Here is a 17,500-nt window from a genome sequence, read left to right on the forward strand (position 1 = left end):
TCGAGGGGTGGGGAAGGGGAGAGAAGAAGGAAGAGGAGCGAAAAGGGAAAGATAGGGAGAGGCGAAAAGGAGATGATAGACGCGTAGACAGGCGGAGGAGGTGGGAGAGAGTGGGGACGAGGAACGAGAGACAGAAGAAGCCTAGAAAAGAGGAGAAGAGAGAAGAGAAGAGAGTACAGGAGAGAGGAGAGAGAAAGGGTGACAAAATAATAGAAATTATGACCCCGGATGCCCCTCCCCCTCTTCAAGCCAAGCATGTTCGCTTATTACCACACAATACCTAGCTCTCGCTCTCAACTTCCCAAAACAAATGATAACTTTTCGCCCGTTCCTTTATCATTCCTGTGAGAGATAATCCGTTCTTCTCGCGGTAAAAAACACATCATAAATCAATCGTCGGGGCACTGAGATGAAAGATAGGTAGATAGATAGAAAGAGAGAGAGAGAGAGAGAGAGAGAGAGAGAGAGAGAGAGAGAGAGAGAGAGAGAGAGAGAGAGAGAGAGAGAGAGAGAGAGAGAGAGAGAGAGAGAGAGAGAGAGAGAGAGAGAGAGAGAGAGAGAGAGAGAGAGAGAGAGAGAGAGAGAGAGAGAGAGAGAGAGAGAGAGAGGAGAGAGAGAGAGAGAGAGAGAGAGAGAGAGAGAGAGAGAGAGAGAAAGAGAGAGAGAGAGAGAGGGGGGGGGAGGAAGAGAGATGAGAGAGCGAACCTTAGCCGAAGGAACCGAGGTAGGGGGAGGAGGGAGTAGGGGAGGTAAGTGTTAGTTCCGTTTACGAGTGAGATGATGCAGAATAACGGTGACTCCGGGTGATGAGAAAGGGAACAAAGGCCGAAGGGAAGGAGGAGAAAGAGTATAAGACGCTGATCAGGAAAAGAAAAGAAAAGGGAAATGCACAGAGAGCGATACCGTTTTCATTACGAAATGAAAGAATGAAAAAAAAGGTTGACTAAAGGTTTAAGAGTTGCGAAATGAGGCGTGGAGAAAACGTGGATTGGAGTGAGCACTGTGGACTTGCGGGGAAAGGTGGAAGACGGTGGAAGGAGAAGGGGCCGAAACTGTGACCAAGAGGGAGAAAAGGGAAAAAGACGGAGGCGAAGAAGAAGAAGAAGAAGAAGAAGAAGAAGAAGGAATGGGAATGAGAGAGGAGGAAAAGGAGAAGTTAGGGGAAGGAGAGAGAGAGAGAGAGACAGAGAAAAAAAGGTTCTAAAAAGTCCAAATGATAACACACCATCGTCAACCGACCGATGGCGTAACAATAATGGCAGCAGAAGCAGGAAAAAATAAATCATTAGGAAAAAAATAAAGGGACACGTAAAGCGGCCGCCCTTCGAGTGCTGGACTATGAAGGTCAAGCCACGAGGGGAGGTGGAGGGGGAGGGGGAGGAGGAAGTAAAGGGAGGGGGGAGGGAAGGAAGACAGAAGAGAGTGAGTGAGTGAGTGAGAAAGAAAGGAAGGGAGAGAGAGAGAGAGAGAGAGAGAGAGAGAGAGAGAGAGAGAGAGAGAGAGAGAGAGAGAGAGAGAGAGAGAGAGAGAGAGAGAGAGAGAGAGAGAGAGAGAGAGAGAGAGAGAAAGAGAGAGAGAGGGGGGGGGGGGGAAGAGAGAGAGGGGAGAGAAGTGGAGAGAAAAGGAGAAAAAGAACGAGAAAGCAAATAATAGAAGGCAAATGAGGAATGGCATCCTGAAGAGAAAGAAGAGAGAGGGAAGGCGAGCGAGCGAGCGCCGAGAGGAGACGAGGGCAGAGACAGAAGTAAGCTATCGGGGAGAGCCAGGGGTGGGGGTGGGGTGGGGGGAGGGGAAGGGAAGGGGGAGAGGCGCTTAAAAAAAAGCGGGAATCTCGCTGCTAAAGAGTCGGCAGGGCGGCAGCGGACAGACAGGCTGCCCAACAGACATGCTAGAAAGTTGGCACCACCTCTAGAAAGTTGCGGTCGGCGGAATCCAGGGAGGAAAGTCTTCCAAGTCTCCCAGCCTCGCTTAGGTCCAAACTCGGACTCAGACACGCTGACACATACAAACAAACACACGCGAACGCACACACACACATACACACACACACACACACACGCACACGCACACGCACACGCACACGCACACACACACACACACATACACACGCGCGCGCGCGATCACTACGTTATCTTGTGTGTGGGTCAACCGCGTTCTCTCAGTCCCTGGTAATCCCATATGTATTAAGCACACGTTCTTCCATAGGCTACCAGTAAATCGGAATCAGGAAGAATAAATCCCCCTGAAAGGATTCCGAAAACGCAACGCCAGAAACGCTCATTACCTTATCTTACCCAACTTATCGAATACTTATTCTTCCTTCCAGTCCTTTTCAGTGTCAGCACCATCATTCGCATGCGTCTAGTGCAGTTGTTGCAGCCACATGCCAGTATGTGGAATGCGATACTAAGGAACAATCCTTAATCATCGTTGAGATGCAGCTCTGCATGGTTTGCATCGCCCAGAGCACTAAGTAAATCACAGTAGTAATAACACCCATCGGCGTCTTCAGAAAGCTCTCTTCTAAGTGTAACTCCTTCCTTCGACACACCAATAGGAAAAGTGCATAATAACTTCACTTAATGACACAGCAACCATACGCCTTAGTTGGAAGAAAACAATGCTAACTCAACGCCAACAAAGAACTGATAGTTTTATTTTAAACCCTGGACAAGACCTGTCTTATGTAATACTTTAAATCAAGAGTCAGTTCGACATGACACATAGTGACGGCAGCATTGGGTTGTGGACTGAGGCTCAGTAGAAAGTCTGTAGCAGACGCGATGGCGGTAGAATACGGCCGAGGCGGAGGTGACAGTGTAGGTGTTTAAAGTAGTTGTATAATGTTAGTAGTTTGAGTGTGGTGCGATAGCATGTCGCCTTCTCTCCTGTTATCAATAAGCGATCACTCGGTCTACAGTCGTAAAGCAAGCAATGATCCAGTTTTTATTCGCCTTTTTTATTCAACGTGGGCGGTACCAGCAATGCCGTCTAATTCCATAAGTTTTAGTACATTTTCAGTACGGGTGGGCGTGTCCGGCACTTTTCTCCATCCTCGCCTACCTATCCCACATGGCACCTCGCTCTACCCGCTCAGTTCAACACTTATTTTCTTGCTCACACATTAAAACTTACACACGAGGTACTGGCGAGTGTATGAACGATGCCCGTGGAGACGCCTGCAGCGCTGGCAGCAGCAGCAGCAGCAGTGGCTGCCGCAGAGGACGCGAGAGGAATATTTGGGGCGGCGTCTCCTTCGGAACAGTGGCAATAAAGATTCCCAGGAGCTCCCTCGCATCCCAACACAGTGCTGCGGCCCCGTGTGGTGAAGTGGTGCTTCGCTAGCCACCATACCAGCCTCTCGCGAACACCACACTCTCATCTTCACAACTTAACGTTATAGTCTTCAACATCATGCTATTGTGTCATTATATTTGATAAAATGAACGACCACGTGACACTTGCATAACATTCCGCTTTCCATCACTGCAAACACTTTATATCACACACACACACACACAAACACACATATGAACCCCCTCAAATACAAGGAACTTGATCAAAATCGGAACACTACAACTTGAACACTAAGCAACCTTTCACAATATCCAATACACGGCCTCTTAAACCGCCCCTCACTTCATTTACAATTCCAAATCTATTATAGTGCGCATAAGAAGTGATCAATCTACATAATATCTTCTTGCTTTCAAGGACGATTACTGAGCACCCTCCTTTCCCCAATGCGCGTGGGACTCTTGTATCGGTTTGTGTGTATCAGTGTGTGTGTGTGCGTCTGCGTGAGTGAGTGTGTGTGTGTGTGTGTGTGTGTGTGTGTGTGTGTGTGTGTGTGTGTGTGTGTGTGTGTGTGTGTGTGTGTGTGTGTGTGTGTGTGTGTGTGTGTGTGTGTGTGTGCGCGCGCGCGCACTGCTTTTCACAACTCCAACGCCACATTTTATTACTATGAATCAAATGTGGGGCCGAGAGGGAGTGGAATTTCGTTCGGGCGCCGGTTTCGGACTACTCTTGGACATGGCTGGTCAGAGTCGATACTGATATATGTGTCTTTATGTAACCATCTAAGTTTGTGTATGTATGTACATGTATATACATATATATATGTGTGTGTGTGTGTGTGTGTGTGTGTGTGTGTGTGTGTGTGTGTGTGTGTGTGTGTGTGTGTGTGTGTGTGTGTACATGTACATATACATATGTAAACACACACACACACACACACACGCCTAATGAATAGGATGGTTATGAGTGACGGTTATGATTGCCATTAACCAGCCATGACGACCCATGCGCACCATATCAAAGAAGAATTGAAGCCAAAGACCGAGACGCAGGAGTGAATCGTCAACACCTGCATGTTTGCGTCGGATAACTTTGTTTACGATCGACAGGATATTCAAAAATCCCTACCGCATCAAATCCTCCTCGAAACTCCTTTTGTCTCCTCAGAACTACGATTTTTGGCCCCCCCCCCCTTCCCTATCTCGTCCTCTCCTTCTCCACGCGTCCGTTCCTCTCCTCGACTCGCTTACCTACTCTTCCTCTTTCTCTTGCCCAATTTCCCTCATTCTCTCCTTCATTCTCTCACCCACTCCCCCTCATTCTCTTTTCCTTTTCTCACCAACTCTCCTTCTTTCTCTCGCCAACTCTCCCCCTTCCTCTTTCTCTCGCCAACTCTCCCTCATTCCCTGCCTCTTTCGCTCGCCAACTCTCCCCCTTCCTCTTTCTCTCGCCAACTCTCCCTCATTCTCTCCCTCTTAATATTTCCCTCTATATCGCGTGTGTGCGTCCTTCTGCCTCTTTACCACGCCTTCCTTCCGACCAAGAAGGGATAATTGTGATGCTGTCCGATCCTATATTTATGCGTCCCTTGATTTAAAATATAGAATAAGCAAAACAAAAAATGGGAAAGATGGAGATACGAAAAAAACAAAACAATAAAAGTCGATGAAAACGGGTGGAAAGAGAGAATACCACATCCCCTTCCCTCCCGAAAAAAGGGCGAATGTACACACACACAAAAAAATAAATAAATTGAAGGCAGATAAATGAGTGTCGTCCGGCCTCGGGAAGGCGCGCGGGTCAGCGGGACCACGAAGGCACGCGAGCACCTTTCCGTTTCGATCCCTCCGCCATAAAGGGCTGGAGGAATGGCCCCATTTATTTAAAGGAAACCACCGTGAAAGCGATCCCTCCCTCCGCTCCGTTCCCACTAAACAAACATCCATTTCCGGATGACTTCACTTCGAGACACTCACGCACATACGTGTGTACAGTGTGTAAAGTGTGTGTGTGTGTGTGTGTGTGTGTGTGTGTGTGTGTGTGTGTGTGTGTGTGTGTGTGTGTGTGTGTGTGTGTGTGTGTGTGTGTGTGCGTGCGTGTGCGTGTGTGTGTGTGTGTGTGTGTGTGTGTGTGCGTGCGTGTGCGTGTGTGTGTGTGTGTGTGTGTGTGTGTGTGTGTGTGTGTGTGTGTGTGTGTGTGTGTGTGTGTGTGTGTGTGAGAGAGAGAGAGAGAGAGAGAGAGAGAGAGAGAGAGAGAGAGAGAGAGAGAGAGAGAGAGAGAGAGAGAGAGAGAGAGAGAGAGAAAGATAGAGAGAGAAAGATAGAGATAGAAAGAAAGAGAGAGAAAGAAAGATAGAAAGACAACAAGAGAGATAGAAAGAGAGAGAAATCCCTACACCAACAAACTAAGGGTCGGCATTACAAGAAGAAAACAAAAGTGCAAACAGTTCGTGGCATTCTCTTCTCATACTACCAGTTGTAAAATTGCGGTTGTGAAAAGGAAAGTTCATCTTGTGTAGTTGAGCGGAAGCCATAAAGCACTTGGCACATGGACCGCAGCAGAGTGGGTGCGCGGTGGTGTGGGGGGGAGGGGGGTGTCAGGATAGTTCCCATCAGGGGAGCAGGATATGAGAAGGACGATTAAGACAGAGATTGAGAGCTGGATAGATGGATAGACACAGCGAGATAAAAAAAAGTAGGGTGGGAGAGTGGGGGGGGGGGTGATGAAAAAACAGATGAAAGCAGAGGAAAAAATAAAATTAAGAAGGCATAAAAGAGGTTGTAAATACTACCAATTACGAAAATAAGGGAAAAAAATAAGAGCTGCTACGATATCAGCATCGACAGTTGCAAACTCTAGGTAAGATAAGAACCTAAACAAATAAATAAAAAAAATATGAGAATGACTTTGCCTGTGCAAGATGTACCTCGTAAATCACGGGCACTGTTATACAAATAAGAAATCGATGTCCCCTTCTCCCAAATGTCAACCTCCATCATATGCAATGAACAGCATACGCAAAGAACTAAAATATATATCCCTAAAAAAAAAAACAAAGCAACGCGCAACGCAAAGCAAATATCACTAAAAGGTCCTCTCCCCCACCCCCACCCCCACCCCCACCTCCCTGCCAGAAGCTACGAGGTCCGCCCCGTCAATTTCCAAGTCCTAAACACCATAGTTGGCCCCCGAGCAGGCCTAATGAATCATTTTGAAACAGGGGCGATAGGGTAATGGCCGTCCCCTGTGTGGCAAAGGTAATTAGCCACCTTCAAATGCAGCAAAAAGGTGAGCGGGTAATGACTCGACCCCTCGTCTTGGCCGGTTCTGCTTAACACCTACTGAATGAATTGACTTTTGGTCTGGCCTCCTTATTCGGGCGGGATGGCTGGAGTTACATTCCAAACGTACAAATACCGCGGGGAAGAGTTTGTAAACATTAAATCACTGCTTGTATTTACCGGTCGGCCAAGTGTAGGTCACACGGCTGACACAGGTGGCTTCCCTCAACCAGGTGAAAGGTGAATACACGCACGTACAGACTGCTACAGGTGCGCTACTTGGTGTGTTTTCGTACAATGCAGGATCCATCTTTAGAAGCCAGATAACCGTTCGACGTAAACTCTTAATAGCAATGCCTTATTCCAACCAGTCTGTCTACACATGCTAAAATATAATTTGCCTATTTCATGGCAAACTCTTGATGCATGTAAAGCTAATAAACAATACGATCCCTGGTGAAGACCTGTCGCAAGCTTGACAAAGACGAGTCCATTAGTCAATGTAACACAGCACGCGCCATGCCTCACTCACCTTATAGCCGAAGTCCATAGATTCTGTGAATCTCTACAATAGAAATTGACAGGCACTTGATCCCAGCTCGACATTCAATTGTTGCCTCTTGCGTCGATGCCGTCCGAGGCTCTTGGGCAGTCGATGCAACTCCTTCGGTGAGTAACTATAACACTCGAAGATTGCTAAACTCACAATGGCATCGATAAACTACTATAAAATCCCACGGTGCGAACGCTATGAAGTCTTTCAAAGAGTCCTACTCTCCTCTATGAAGTCTTTCAAAGAGTCCTACTCTCCTAAGACGCCGGCTGCTCCTTTGAGAATGCACTGGGTGTGCTGTGACTCGACGAGGTTAAGAGAGACACGAAAAGTCTAGCACGAGGATTAACAAGGGGAAGCTGCAACGACACTCGCGCCCGTTCGTCACGGTCCCGACGCGGAGACTGAATTGGACCCGTGGGTTTGCTCCACGACAATCTTTCTATTAGACGTTCCCACAGGCTGCTCCCACCGAGAGCTTCCTTCGATGTCGCCTTCCGATTACACAGGCATATTCCTCGAGAATCACTGTGGCCACGCAAAATAAAACGATAGCGTAGGACCCCTAAAAGCACGAGTTGACTCCCGCACAGATCAAGTGACCCGAGCGAAGGACCGCAAAACACCATGCCGTGACCGCAGAGCAAACACGTCACAAGCCTTAATAGCCTGCTTCCGATCGCAAGCGCCTCTTCCTTCATTCTGAACGCCTTTCAAATTGCTAAAAAAGAGCAGGATAAAAAAGATATAACCCCTCCTAGGACCCCAACCCTCCAGAGCGCCGGAAGAGGGTGACAGCGAGATCACCCCCCTCTCCTCCCTCCCATTCTCCCTCCTCATGGCCTGCAAAGCGTGGTCGTCCCCACGACACACCCACACTGTCACCGGGGATTTGATTTATAACTGACTTCTAACCTAATAAGGGTCGACACTCCTTAGTCGTGTAAAGAGAGGCGCGTCACAGCGAGCGGGGCCTCAAGTCATTCTTGATCATCAAGTGTCAAGAGACCCTGTCATGTCACGCTCACGTCGCGTAGCCAATTCCACCTCGACGACCACTAAGTAACGGAGAAGACTCGAATGAAGCAAAAACACATAAAACGCCCCTGCATTGTGCAGCGATGTGTCACACTCGTGGCATGGCGTGCATTCTGGGGAGGAAGTAACAACGCAGAGACATGCGAGCCTCATGCAAGACATTCCGTCACTAGTCAACTCTGATAACTTAAACACTATCTCGCCCCGACACGCGAGACCTTGCGGGGCTCGGGAGAGGAGGATGGGACTTCATCTGACGTCACTCCACATAATAATACAACGCCACCGAGACACACTCTGCTTAATGCACATATTATGTGGTCACTGGATGACATTACTATTTCCATCAGCCACCCGAAGAGCTACAACTAACAGCCTCGTCGTCTCTGTCGCACCGGACCTTCAAGAAAAGGTCGAAAAGTCAGCATGATACAAGGCTACACAAAGTCTAAGCGTCAGTCGATCTGCTTCTTAGTCCTGAAATGCCTAACATCCTCTGAAATGTATAATCAATAAATCTGCGGTTCGACATCTATCCTTTCGTAGGTTACAGGCTGTCCAATAAGGCAGACAAAGAGAGGCACCATCGCAGCCCTATTCCCCCCCCTAACCCTCCCTCCTCGACACAGCGCCAGGCAGGCCATCTCGTCTCACTAGTGTTTACATGTGGTGGTAAACACTGCTTTGTTCGCTGCTCGTCTCCCCAGTGCCGTGTTTATACCTTAGCCTACACTTGACGCCGCCTACTCCTTCCCCCTCCATTTAACCCTTCCTCCGCCTCCAAGCGCGCCCTCTGACTCGCTGTCCCAAACGCCAACAGTCACACAAACTCCTCTACAGAGTGGCTTTCCTATGCAGGCATCTATACCGAGATCGCTTCTCCTTAGAGACGTGGCTTCGTCCCTTTTCCGTTCTCCAAAGAAGCATTTGTGAAGGTTCTCTCTTTTTCCTCGTCGTTTAGCTTTAGAATTTAAGTTCTTTTACCTACATTTCTTTCTGTCTTTCTAAGAAACTCGTACTCGCTTCCACGACATGAAGACTCTCCATCTGCCCTAATCCTAGTTCTGAACCATAAACCTATCACTAATGTTTTTTTTATATGACGCTAGTGGTGTAACTGCAACACACCTACTTTCAGGGAAGTATTAGCAAGAGCAAACTGATTTCTTTACGCGGCCTTACACACTCCTATCTTCACTTTCATTCAAGCTAATACATACATGAGGACGTCTTTAGCTTCATCTTCATAACCGAGCCATCTACATACCTGTAAAGAGGAAAATATAAAAATTAATATATATAAATCTCAACAAGAAAATACAATCACATGCATAATAATATACATTTTTTAACTTCCACCTGTCTTTTCTCTACAAGTATAACAATGATATCGGAATCAAGAAGAAGAAGAAGAAGAAGAAGAAGAAGAAGAAGAAGAAGAAAGAAAGCAAGAAAGAAGAAGAAACGAGGCTAAAGATGATGCTCCCTGAATTCCAAAGTAGGATCTCCTTCCTTGAGCAGCACTGCTAAAAGTCGTCCCTCAAGGCGTCGTATCAAGTAGCAGGTCACCCGGCCCTACGTATCCCGACACAACACTCCCGCAACCACCATCCTCCGCCAGACAACAACAGAACCTCATAATCCTTCTCAAATTCAGTATAATTTTGCTAACCCTTCCTAAGACGTCCACCTAGCGTACTGTCAAGTAACCCTCACCAATAAATGGATAAAGAAAATGGGAAAAAAAATCTTCCCTGAAAAGAGACTAATAATCATGTAACTGAATGTCTGTTGATAAAATAAAACAACTAAAAAGCCTGCCACAACCACGGCACCAAAACCAACATGCAACATCGCTCACACAGCACAATCATCAGGTTCCACAGACAACTTTGCTGGAGGTTACGGAGTAAACGGGCATCTGGTGCATACTAATGTGCGTCCGAGATGTGTTTTAATGTTCATACCCAGTAGGGATTATGGCGTGAACCAATAGTTACAAAGACTCGGTCTTGGAACAAAAGCTCTTCGGTGTCCGGCGTCAGGACGGACGATAACGCGCTTTTAATGACGGCGTCCATGTGCGCAAGAAAGGGAAGACATAATGCATCTTCGGTGTCCCTTTTACTCCATTATGCTTTTACTGTCGTGCTGAAATAATTAAAACAAACCGAGACAACTCTAACCGATTTTTTTAACCCTGTTTTAAACTGCCTTCGTCTTCGTACCAATGCACGCAACAATTCAATCAAACGGAAACTAAATGAGAGGTTGACCCTTATTGATAGATCAGGTAAGGGCGTCCGCGGAGAATAAGCAAGAGAATAAGCAATGTAATGAGCTATACCACATATGAGGTCTCCGCATGGAAGACCGTGACCCGTTAAGGCGCAGCACCGCTAGTAGGACGCGAGTCGGAATGGAGCACGGAGTCGCCGGGTGCAGTAGTGTAGCTTTGGAATCCTGGGCATCTGCAACAACCTGTTGGGCAACTTACTTTCTATGGGCATGAAGCGAAAAGTTCTCACGCGCCGCTGAGCACTTGCCCATGTACAGCTACGCAACCATGCCGACATGAAGCATGCCCACGACCACCGACCCACTGATATCTTGGGTACCATGAAGGGGTCGAGGTGGCGATAGGAGGTGCGGGGAGAAACGGAGGAACACGGAGCTAAGTACAACTGATGATGAAGAGGTGGGGAGGTGGAGGAAGAGGTTAGGGAGATGCAAGAATGAGAAGAAAGAGAATGAAGAGGAGGAGGAGGAGAATGTGGAGAGGATGAAAGAAAGAGGAGGAACAAGAGAAAAGAAAAAAAAATCAAAAGAAGGCACTGTACAGTAGGAGGCATATTCGGCATGGCCCAATCACTGAGGCCTAAGAAAACCGCAACATACCAAGGAAATTCTGTCTGATGGAAACCAGCGTGTCGTGCTAGCTGATTAGACAGCTACCAGCCCGGGCGAATAGCAAGTGGTTCTTCACTTCTATTGGTATACAGCTCTGGTCGTATACTAGTCTGGATGGCGCGGCGACATTGTCAGACCAACATTAATATATTAAAATTTTTCGAGAGTCAGACACGCAAGGAATGGCGCAGGTAATAGATGCTACCTGCAAGACAAGAGCCTGTGGTGGACCTCTTCGAATCCAGTTTTTCTTGCAGGCAGCATGGCTGCATGTGCAACGCTAAGGCTTAAAGGGTACACGGACACTTAACAATGTTAGCTAGCCTGTTATCCGATCGTTATCCTACCATCGTTAAGCATTGGAGACAATTGCACTGGACTCACACGCTCGGCCACACAAAGCCCAAAACACTACAAGCCGAAGTTCCTTTCCTTTCATTCCTTCGAAAACAGTGATTAGGCAGAGCTGCGAAGACAATGCACAGACCGTTGCTATTATTGCAAGCCCCGGCCCCGACAATGAATGAATTATTTTATCTCAAGCCTTTGCATATATTAGCATCTTCACCGTCCAGCTTTTTTTCTTGCTTCTACGTACGGGTGAAAAGCCAAGTGGCTCAAGGGATTAATCAGCAAGATAGCTTTGCGTTTATAATGATCTTGACATCATCATTGATTGCGTAAAAGCGACCCTTTGTATTCGGCGTTGCACGAGGTCCAGTGTAAGCGAGCCGATACATCTCTCTCGACAAAAACTACGAAGTACGATATGATGCCTCGAGAGAGAGATAGATAGATATACAGATATATAGGTAGATAGATAGATAGACAGAGAGGTTCAAGAAAAAAAAACACTCGATGTTAAGAAGATATATGAGCGCGTTCTGGATGGAATGAAATGCGAATGCGGCTTATGAGAATGAAAAGTGTAACTGACTCGATCTGAGTTTCAAGCAGTCATGGAGTACCGCTTGCCTGATCCTTCTGTCCAAGGGCCGTTCTTCCTCCACGCACTTTCCCCCCTCAGGGATGCGGACGTTTCTGTAATGTCCTCGTCTTCTTAGGTCGTTAATCTCATTATCACTTTATACACGGTTCCTTTTCACGCCGTTCCCCCTTTACTGCCCCTTCTCACCTCATTGGCTTTTCTCCTATCCATCCCTTGCCTGGTTCTTCTACGGAAATCCTCATTAGGAAGGGGGAGGGAAAGAGGGAGGGAAAGAGGATAGGGGGAAGAGAGGAGGAGAGGGGGGGAGAGAAAGAGAAAGAGAAAGAGAGGGAGAGAGTGAGAAAGAGAAAGAGATAAAGAGATAGAGAGAGAGAGAGAGAGAGAGAGAGAGAGAGAGAGAGAGAGAGAGAGGGAGAGAGAGAGAGAGAGAGAGAGAGAAAGAGATAGATAGAGAGAGAGGGGGAGAGAGAGTGAGATAGAGAGCGGGAGAGCGAGAGAGAGTGAGATAGAGAGCGGGAGAGCGAGAGAGAGAGGGAGAGACGCAACACGTAGGTGCTTGTTTTTTATCCTGCAAAGAGCACCTTTGCTTTTTAGCTCCTTCCAATCGATAGCCGGAGTTTCTTGATTCTGGAAGGGATCCCTCTGCCGCAAAGCTAGCACTCCCAGCGTCACCTTTTGCTAGCACTCCCAGCGTCACCAACCAAGCATACGAACTTGCAACTCACCCTTAAAAGTAAAAGTGACATCCCGCCAAATGCTGAAGACTTCGAGTTCAAGTTTCGTGGTTTTTCTTCCATGCAGAGAACAACGACCGAAAACTACAGGGCGCTGCCATGTAACATAAACGCTTTTTTCCCCGGCATTAGGGTGTAGCACTTTATAGGAATCGCAAACACGCCAATGGGTCGTATTATGTAAATAAGATGGGGTGACATTAAGAGATGAGAGGACCCGACCAACACACAGGCACAGGAATGGGTCAAAACCGTACATATCGGGATGGGTCACAGTAACGGCTCTCGAAACCATAGGACTTGGGTCACAATCCTTCAAAAAAAGGCAAACAATTGTATAAAAACGATAATCCTACCAAACTGCAGAAGACGATGGTAGTGACTAGCCCCTTGGTAGTCGAGGAAGAGCGCGGGACAATACACGGGTGGTAAGGGGGCGCCGCCATCAATGGGTTCAAGCACACGACCGTTGGACCGCCCATTTAAACCTAGAAGCCTTCATTACCATATCAAGCCTCCGACCCTTTTCCCGCTCCCTCTTTTCCCCTTCGCTTCCTCCCCTTCCTCCTCCTCCTCTTCCTCTTATATCCAGGAACTTTTTTCGTGCTACTGTCGTCTGTCTGTCCCTCGCTACCTGTGCGCCCCGAACGTTTCCTCGGCACAATAGTCGCAACCCTTCAGGGGGGGAAAGGGGGGGAGGGGCGTTTTAAGGATCTTTTGTTATGCGATACAGTTTAAAGTCTCTCTTCCTTCCTCCTCTGACAGGGTTGCCCCCTGTAAGTGTACCAACATTACAAACCGACATTGGCACTAACAGGTCTTCCGGGACCGATGCCTTAAAACTCTTTCCAAATAGAGAATCTCGACGGAATGCTATGGCTGAGAAAAGATTTGAATGCTCCGGGAGATTGAATCGGAACCTCATCCCGTTTTGGGACCCTTTAGTCTCCTCTTGTACAGTATACGTAAATATTCGAGAATGCTCGGGAGGAAATCCTACTCCGCGATTCTTCATCCTAATTTAAAAGATTGACATATGTTAGTAATCCCTTCTCATGAATGACGTCGACTGATCAAACTTCTTAAGCAGAATCTTGACATAGGTTTTACACTCGTTAAATTCGTTTAGCATGCATCAATACAAACACTTCACCTCAGCTGAAACGTCAACGTGATTAAGCGTCAACACATCGGGTAAGCTCAGTGAAAATAAATCAGTGTTTTATATGAGGATAAGGGTAGAAACGTTTTGCTTTCAGTTGATCTCGTTCCTAATCCAAACATGCGTTACTGTCATCTGAACGACCAAAACTTCTTTCACTAAATAATAACCTTTCGCTTTATGAGTCAAACCAACAGACTCACTTATTTTTGCTCCTGTATGTTGCAAAAGCCTACATCCTTTTTCTTAAACTGAAGACAATGCAAATATCTATCTAATAATTCTACAGACCTATCGCCATTAACAAGCAATGTACTGGTATTATTGAAGCATGTAAAAATTAAGCTGAGTTGCCCAGTAGGTTAATGTCGGTATTATAGTTCATGATCCGAGTTAGCTTAGATGTTCTGTAGAAAGCAAAGCACTATTGCGTAAATTAGATAGGCATTAAATAAGGAATATAGTAGTGTTGCCGTGCTAGTTGACGTAGGAGTTTGCAATGTGGATTTCAGTGTTTCCGAATTTGCACTCTTGTTCCGTCAAAGCCTAAGCCGCACTGATCAAATATGTGGCATCCCTATTCAAAATCAGAAAACTAAAAGTAAAGATACCACAGCGTGATAAAGCAGCAATGCCGATTGAGAAAGTGCAAAGCGCAGTGTTGCAGCATGAAATAATAGTGTTGCAGTGTGCATCGTGAGGCGGTAAGGGTGGCTGGCCCGAAGGCCCCCTTGTGGCAGGTCTCCCAGCTTTCTCTGGCAGCGTGTTGGAGGTACCCAAGCGAAACCACCGTTACTCCCACAACACTCTTGGCTTCTCACACATACACATACATAACATATACATACACAAGCCCGCATATATACATACATACATACATACAAACACAGATATACAAACACATGTACTATTCTATTTGCATCGCAACCACACATCAACAAGCTTGCACCTTTATCTTTTACATTTACCCCTTTTGTATCTTGTTTCGTAGAGTGAATCTGCCTGCATGGTATCTCGCCACCCTCCCCCCCCCACCTGCCTCTACTCTCGACCACAGTTCTAGCCTCCGACCCCCCCCCTTCCACACTCCTCCTAGCCCACCCTGTAGCTGGAATGTCTGTCCCGCACGCTCGCTCAACGAATATCCTACGCTGGGCTTCCCACTTCACGCGACCTAGTTGACCTGTGTGCGACTCCGACAGACCCGCTGTCACAACCGCATCCTTCCTCACTAACTTCACAACCTTTCAAAGGACCTCTCTAACTCCTTAACCCCTTGATACGCGCAGGCATAGGCGCGCGCGTACACACACACACACACACACACACACACACACACACACACACACACACACACACACACACACACACACACTTTTTTCTACATTATGAAACACTCACGGGCCCAATTATTGATCAGATATCATTAGCAGTGCATAAGTTCCAACTCCACTTGCAATCTTACTCACAAGTGCGTATGGCAACCGCAGACTAGAGGACGACGATCACACTCTGTTGCAATAGCATCCAGCTCCGAAAAGAAATCTACGGACGACGGGCTCCCCATCTGAGCCCCATACCAACGCAGGGCGTGGTCACTTCTATGAAAGCGACGGAGTAATTCATTTGCGGGGCAGGTTCTGACCGTTAGCTCCGACCACTGGGAGCAAAGACCCACTTACAATAACGACACACTTTAATGAATATCACTACACCCATCACCACTTCGTAAACGCTCCTGTGACTTGAATGGGTGGGATTCGGAGGTTCCACTCGGATCGTCTTGGAAGAAATTTGCACAGACATTTGCAGCAGACTGTGGGTACAGGGCAGGAGGGGAGAGAAGCCCAAGAAGTTTGCTAAACGTATGCGAGTGTGGCCTTGTGCACGGGGTGAAGTCATGCCCACGCGTCATCCTACACCCGCCCGATCAAGGTCACGTCCGCTCATCCACCACAGCCTAGCCGCCCACACCCGTATTCTCTCCCACCGCCCTTTTGACATCTAACAAACAAACCGCGGGAAACGACACGGAAGAGAAAAATAAAATGGTAAAGTTTCCTTGTTCCCGGAGAAGTCCTTCGGCCCTGCTCCCCTCGCCTCAAACATACCTAAGAGACCGAGCCAGCAGCCTAACCATAGTTATCCTAATCACAGCATCGTAACGACTAATAAGGGGTAAGTCACTGCTTCGCCATTCTCCACCGGCAGAAGCACCGAGCACCGCGACTCGCCAGGCATCGCCAATGAGACTCATACAAGGACCCTCCTTCGCCCGGGCATAAAATCGCGCAAGATGTCGTCTCGGGAGTCGTCGCTGTCGTCGTCGTCGTCGTCGTCGTCTCGCAGTCGTCGTAGAAACTCCACACTTCATCTGATAACAAACGTAAACAAACACGTTGCGCCATCAACTCCAGTGCACTTGTTTTTACATGTTTTTGTCTTTAGGCTAGTTCATGTTTCTTTACTGTTGGCACAAAGCCGCTATCACTACGCCAGGCACTGTAGTACAACATCTACCCTAAAGAAGGGGTAACAGTCCAAAAGGGGAGAATGGCAGCGACGTGCATTAAAGGGGAGAGGGAAGAGGGGGTGGGGAGAGGGAAGAGGAAGGGTGGGGAGAGGGAAGAGGAAGGGTGGGGAGAGGGAAGAGGAAGGGTGGGGAGAGGGAAGAGGGGGTGGGGAGAGGGAAGAGGGGGTGGGGAGAGGGAAGAGGAAGGGTGGGGAGTGGGAAGAGGAAAGTGGGTGGAGAAAGGGGGAGAGTGGGGGGTGGACGGACAGCGCAGTGAAAGTGAGAAGGAAAGTGCATGAAAGATTAAGAACACGGACTAGGGAAGAGGAAGGGAAATAAAAATAATAGAAATGAGAGAAGGGACAAAGAAGAGGAAAAAAACAGATAAAGAAACCGCAAGGAGGAGGAAAATATCGGGGGAGCAGACTGAAGAGAGAGAGAGAGAGAGAGAGAGAGAGAGAGAGAGAGAGAGAGAGAGAGAGAGAGAGAGAGAGAGAGAGAGAGAGAGAGAGAGAGAGAGAGAATGAGAGTAAGGATTGTAAACAAAGGATTGAAAGGAAAGAGAGAAAGAGGGCGCCGAGAAAGAATGTTTTAAGGTACGCGGATAAAAAGAGTGGAGGCGGTAAGATACGTAAGGCTGGGCAGAGTTGAGGCGGTATTAAGGAAAATGGGAAAGACGCGACAGACGTAGAGAGAAAGAAGAATTAAAAAACGAAGACACGTAATGAAATAAAACAGTGAATACACAGAGCGATCGAGGACACAGGAAAGGTAAAGCGTAGCCGCAGGAAGAACACCGAAGGCGAGGCAACCGAGAGGGAAGGCGGGAGAGTAGCGCGGACCGATAAGGATACGAGACGAAACGGGGGAGGCCGAGAAAAAAGGAAAGAGAGAGAGAGAGAGAGAGAGAGAGAGAGAGAGAGAGAGAGAGAGAGAGAGAGAGAGAGAGAGAGAGAGAGAGAGAGAGAGAGAGAGAGAGAGAGAGAGAGAGAGAGAGAGAGAGAGAGAGAGACGCGAGAGGAGGCTAGAGGGAAGGCAGGCAGGGGGAAGGCAGGCAGGGGGGG

At 47.7% G+C, this 17,500-nt stretch overlaps 1 protein-coding gene across 38 annotated transcripts in view; it reads right to left on the minus strand.

Moving 5' to 3' along the window:
- The window catches only part of da (transcription factor daughterless), a 449,030-nt gene that overhangs the window by 76,389 nt on the left and 355,141 nt on the right, over positions 1-17,500 (minus strand). Inside the window, exon 1 of one of the 38 annotated variants that reach the window (XM_086532781.1) lies at positions 7,111-7,129. The exons of the other annotated variants lie outside the window; for them this stretch is intronic. Within the exon in view, the coding sequence (XP_086388907.1) occupies positions 7,111-7,128 (18 nt within the window). The 5' untranslated portion in view covers position 7,129. Of the gene's footprint in view, positions 1-7,110; positions 7,130-17,500 lie in introns of those variants that run through there. 38 annotated transcript variants of the gene reach the window in all.

The sequence above is a fragment of the Penaeus japonicus genome, unplaced genomic scaffold, assembly GCF_977035675.1.
Source record: "Penaeus japonicus unplaced genomic scaffold, GWHDUDI00000001_assembly GWHDUDI00000001, whole genome shotgun sequence".
In the NCBI taxonomy this organism is placed as follows: Eukaryota; Metazoa; Arthropoda; class Malacostraca; order Decapoda; family Penaeidae; genus Penaeus; species Penaeus japonicus.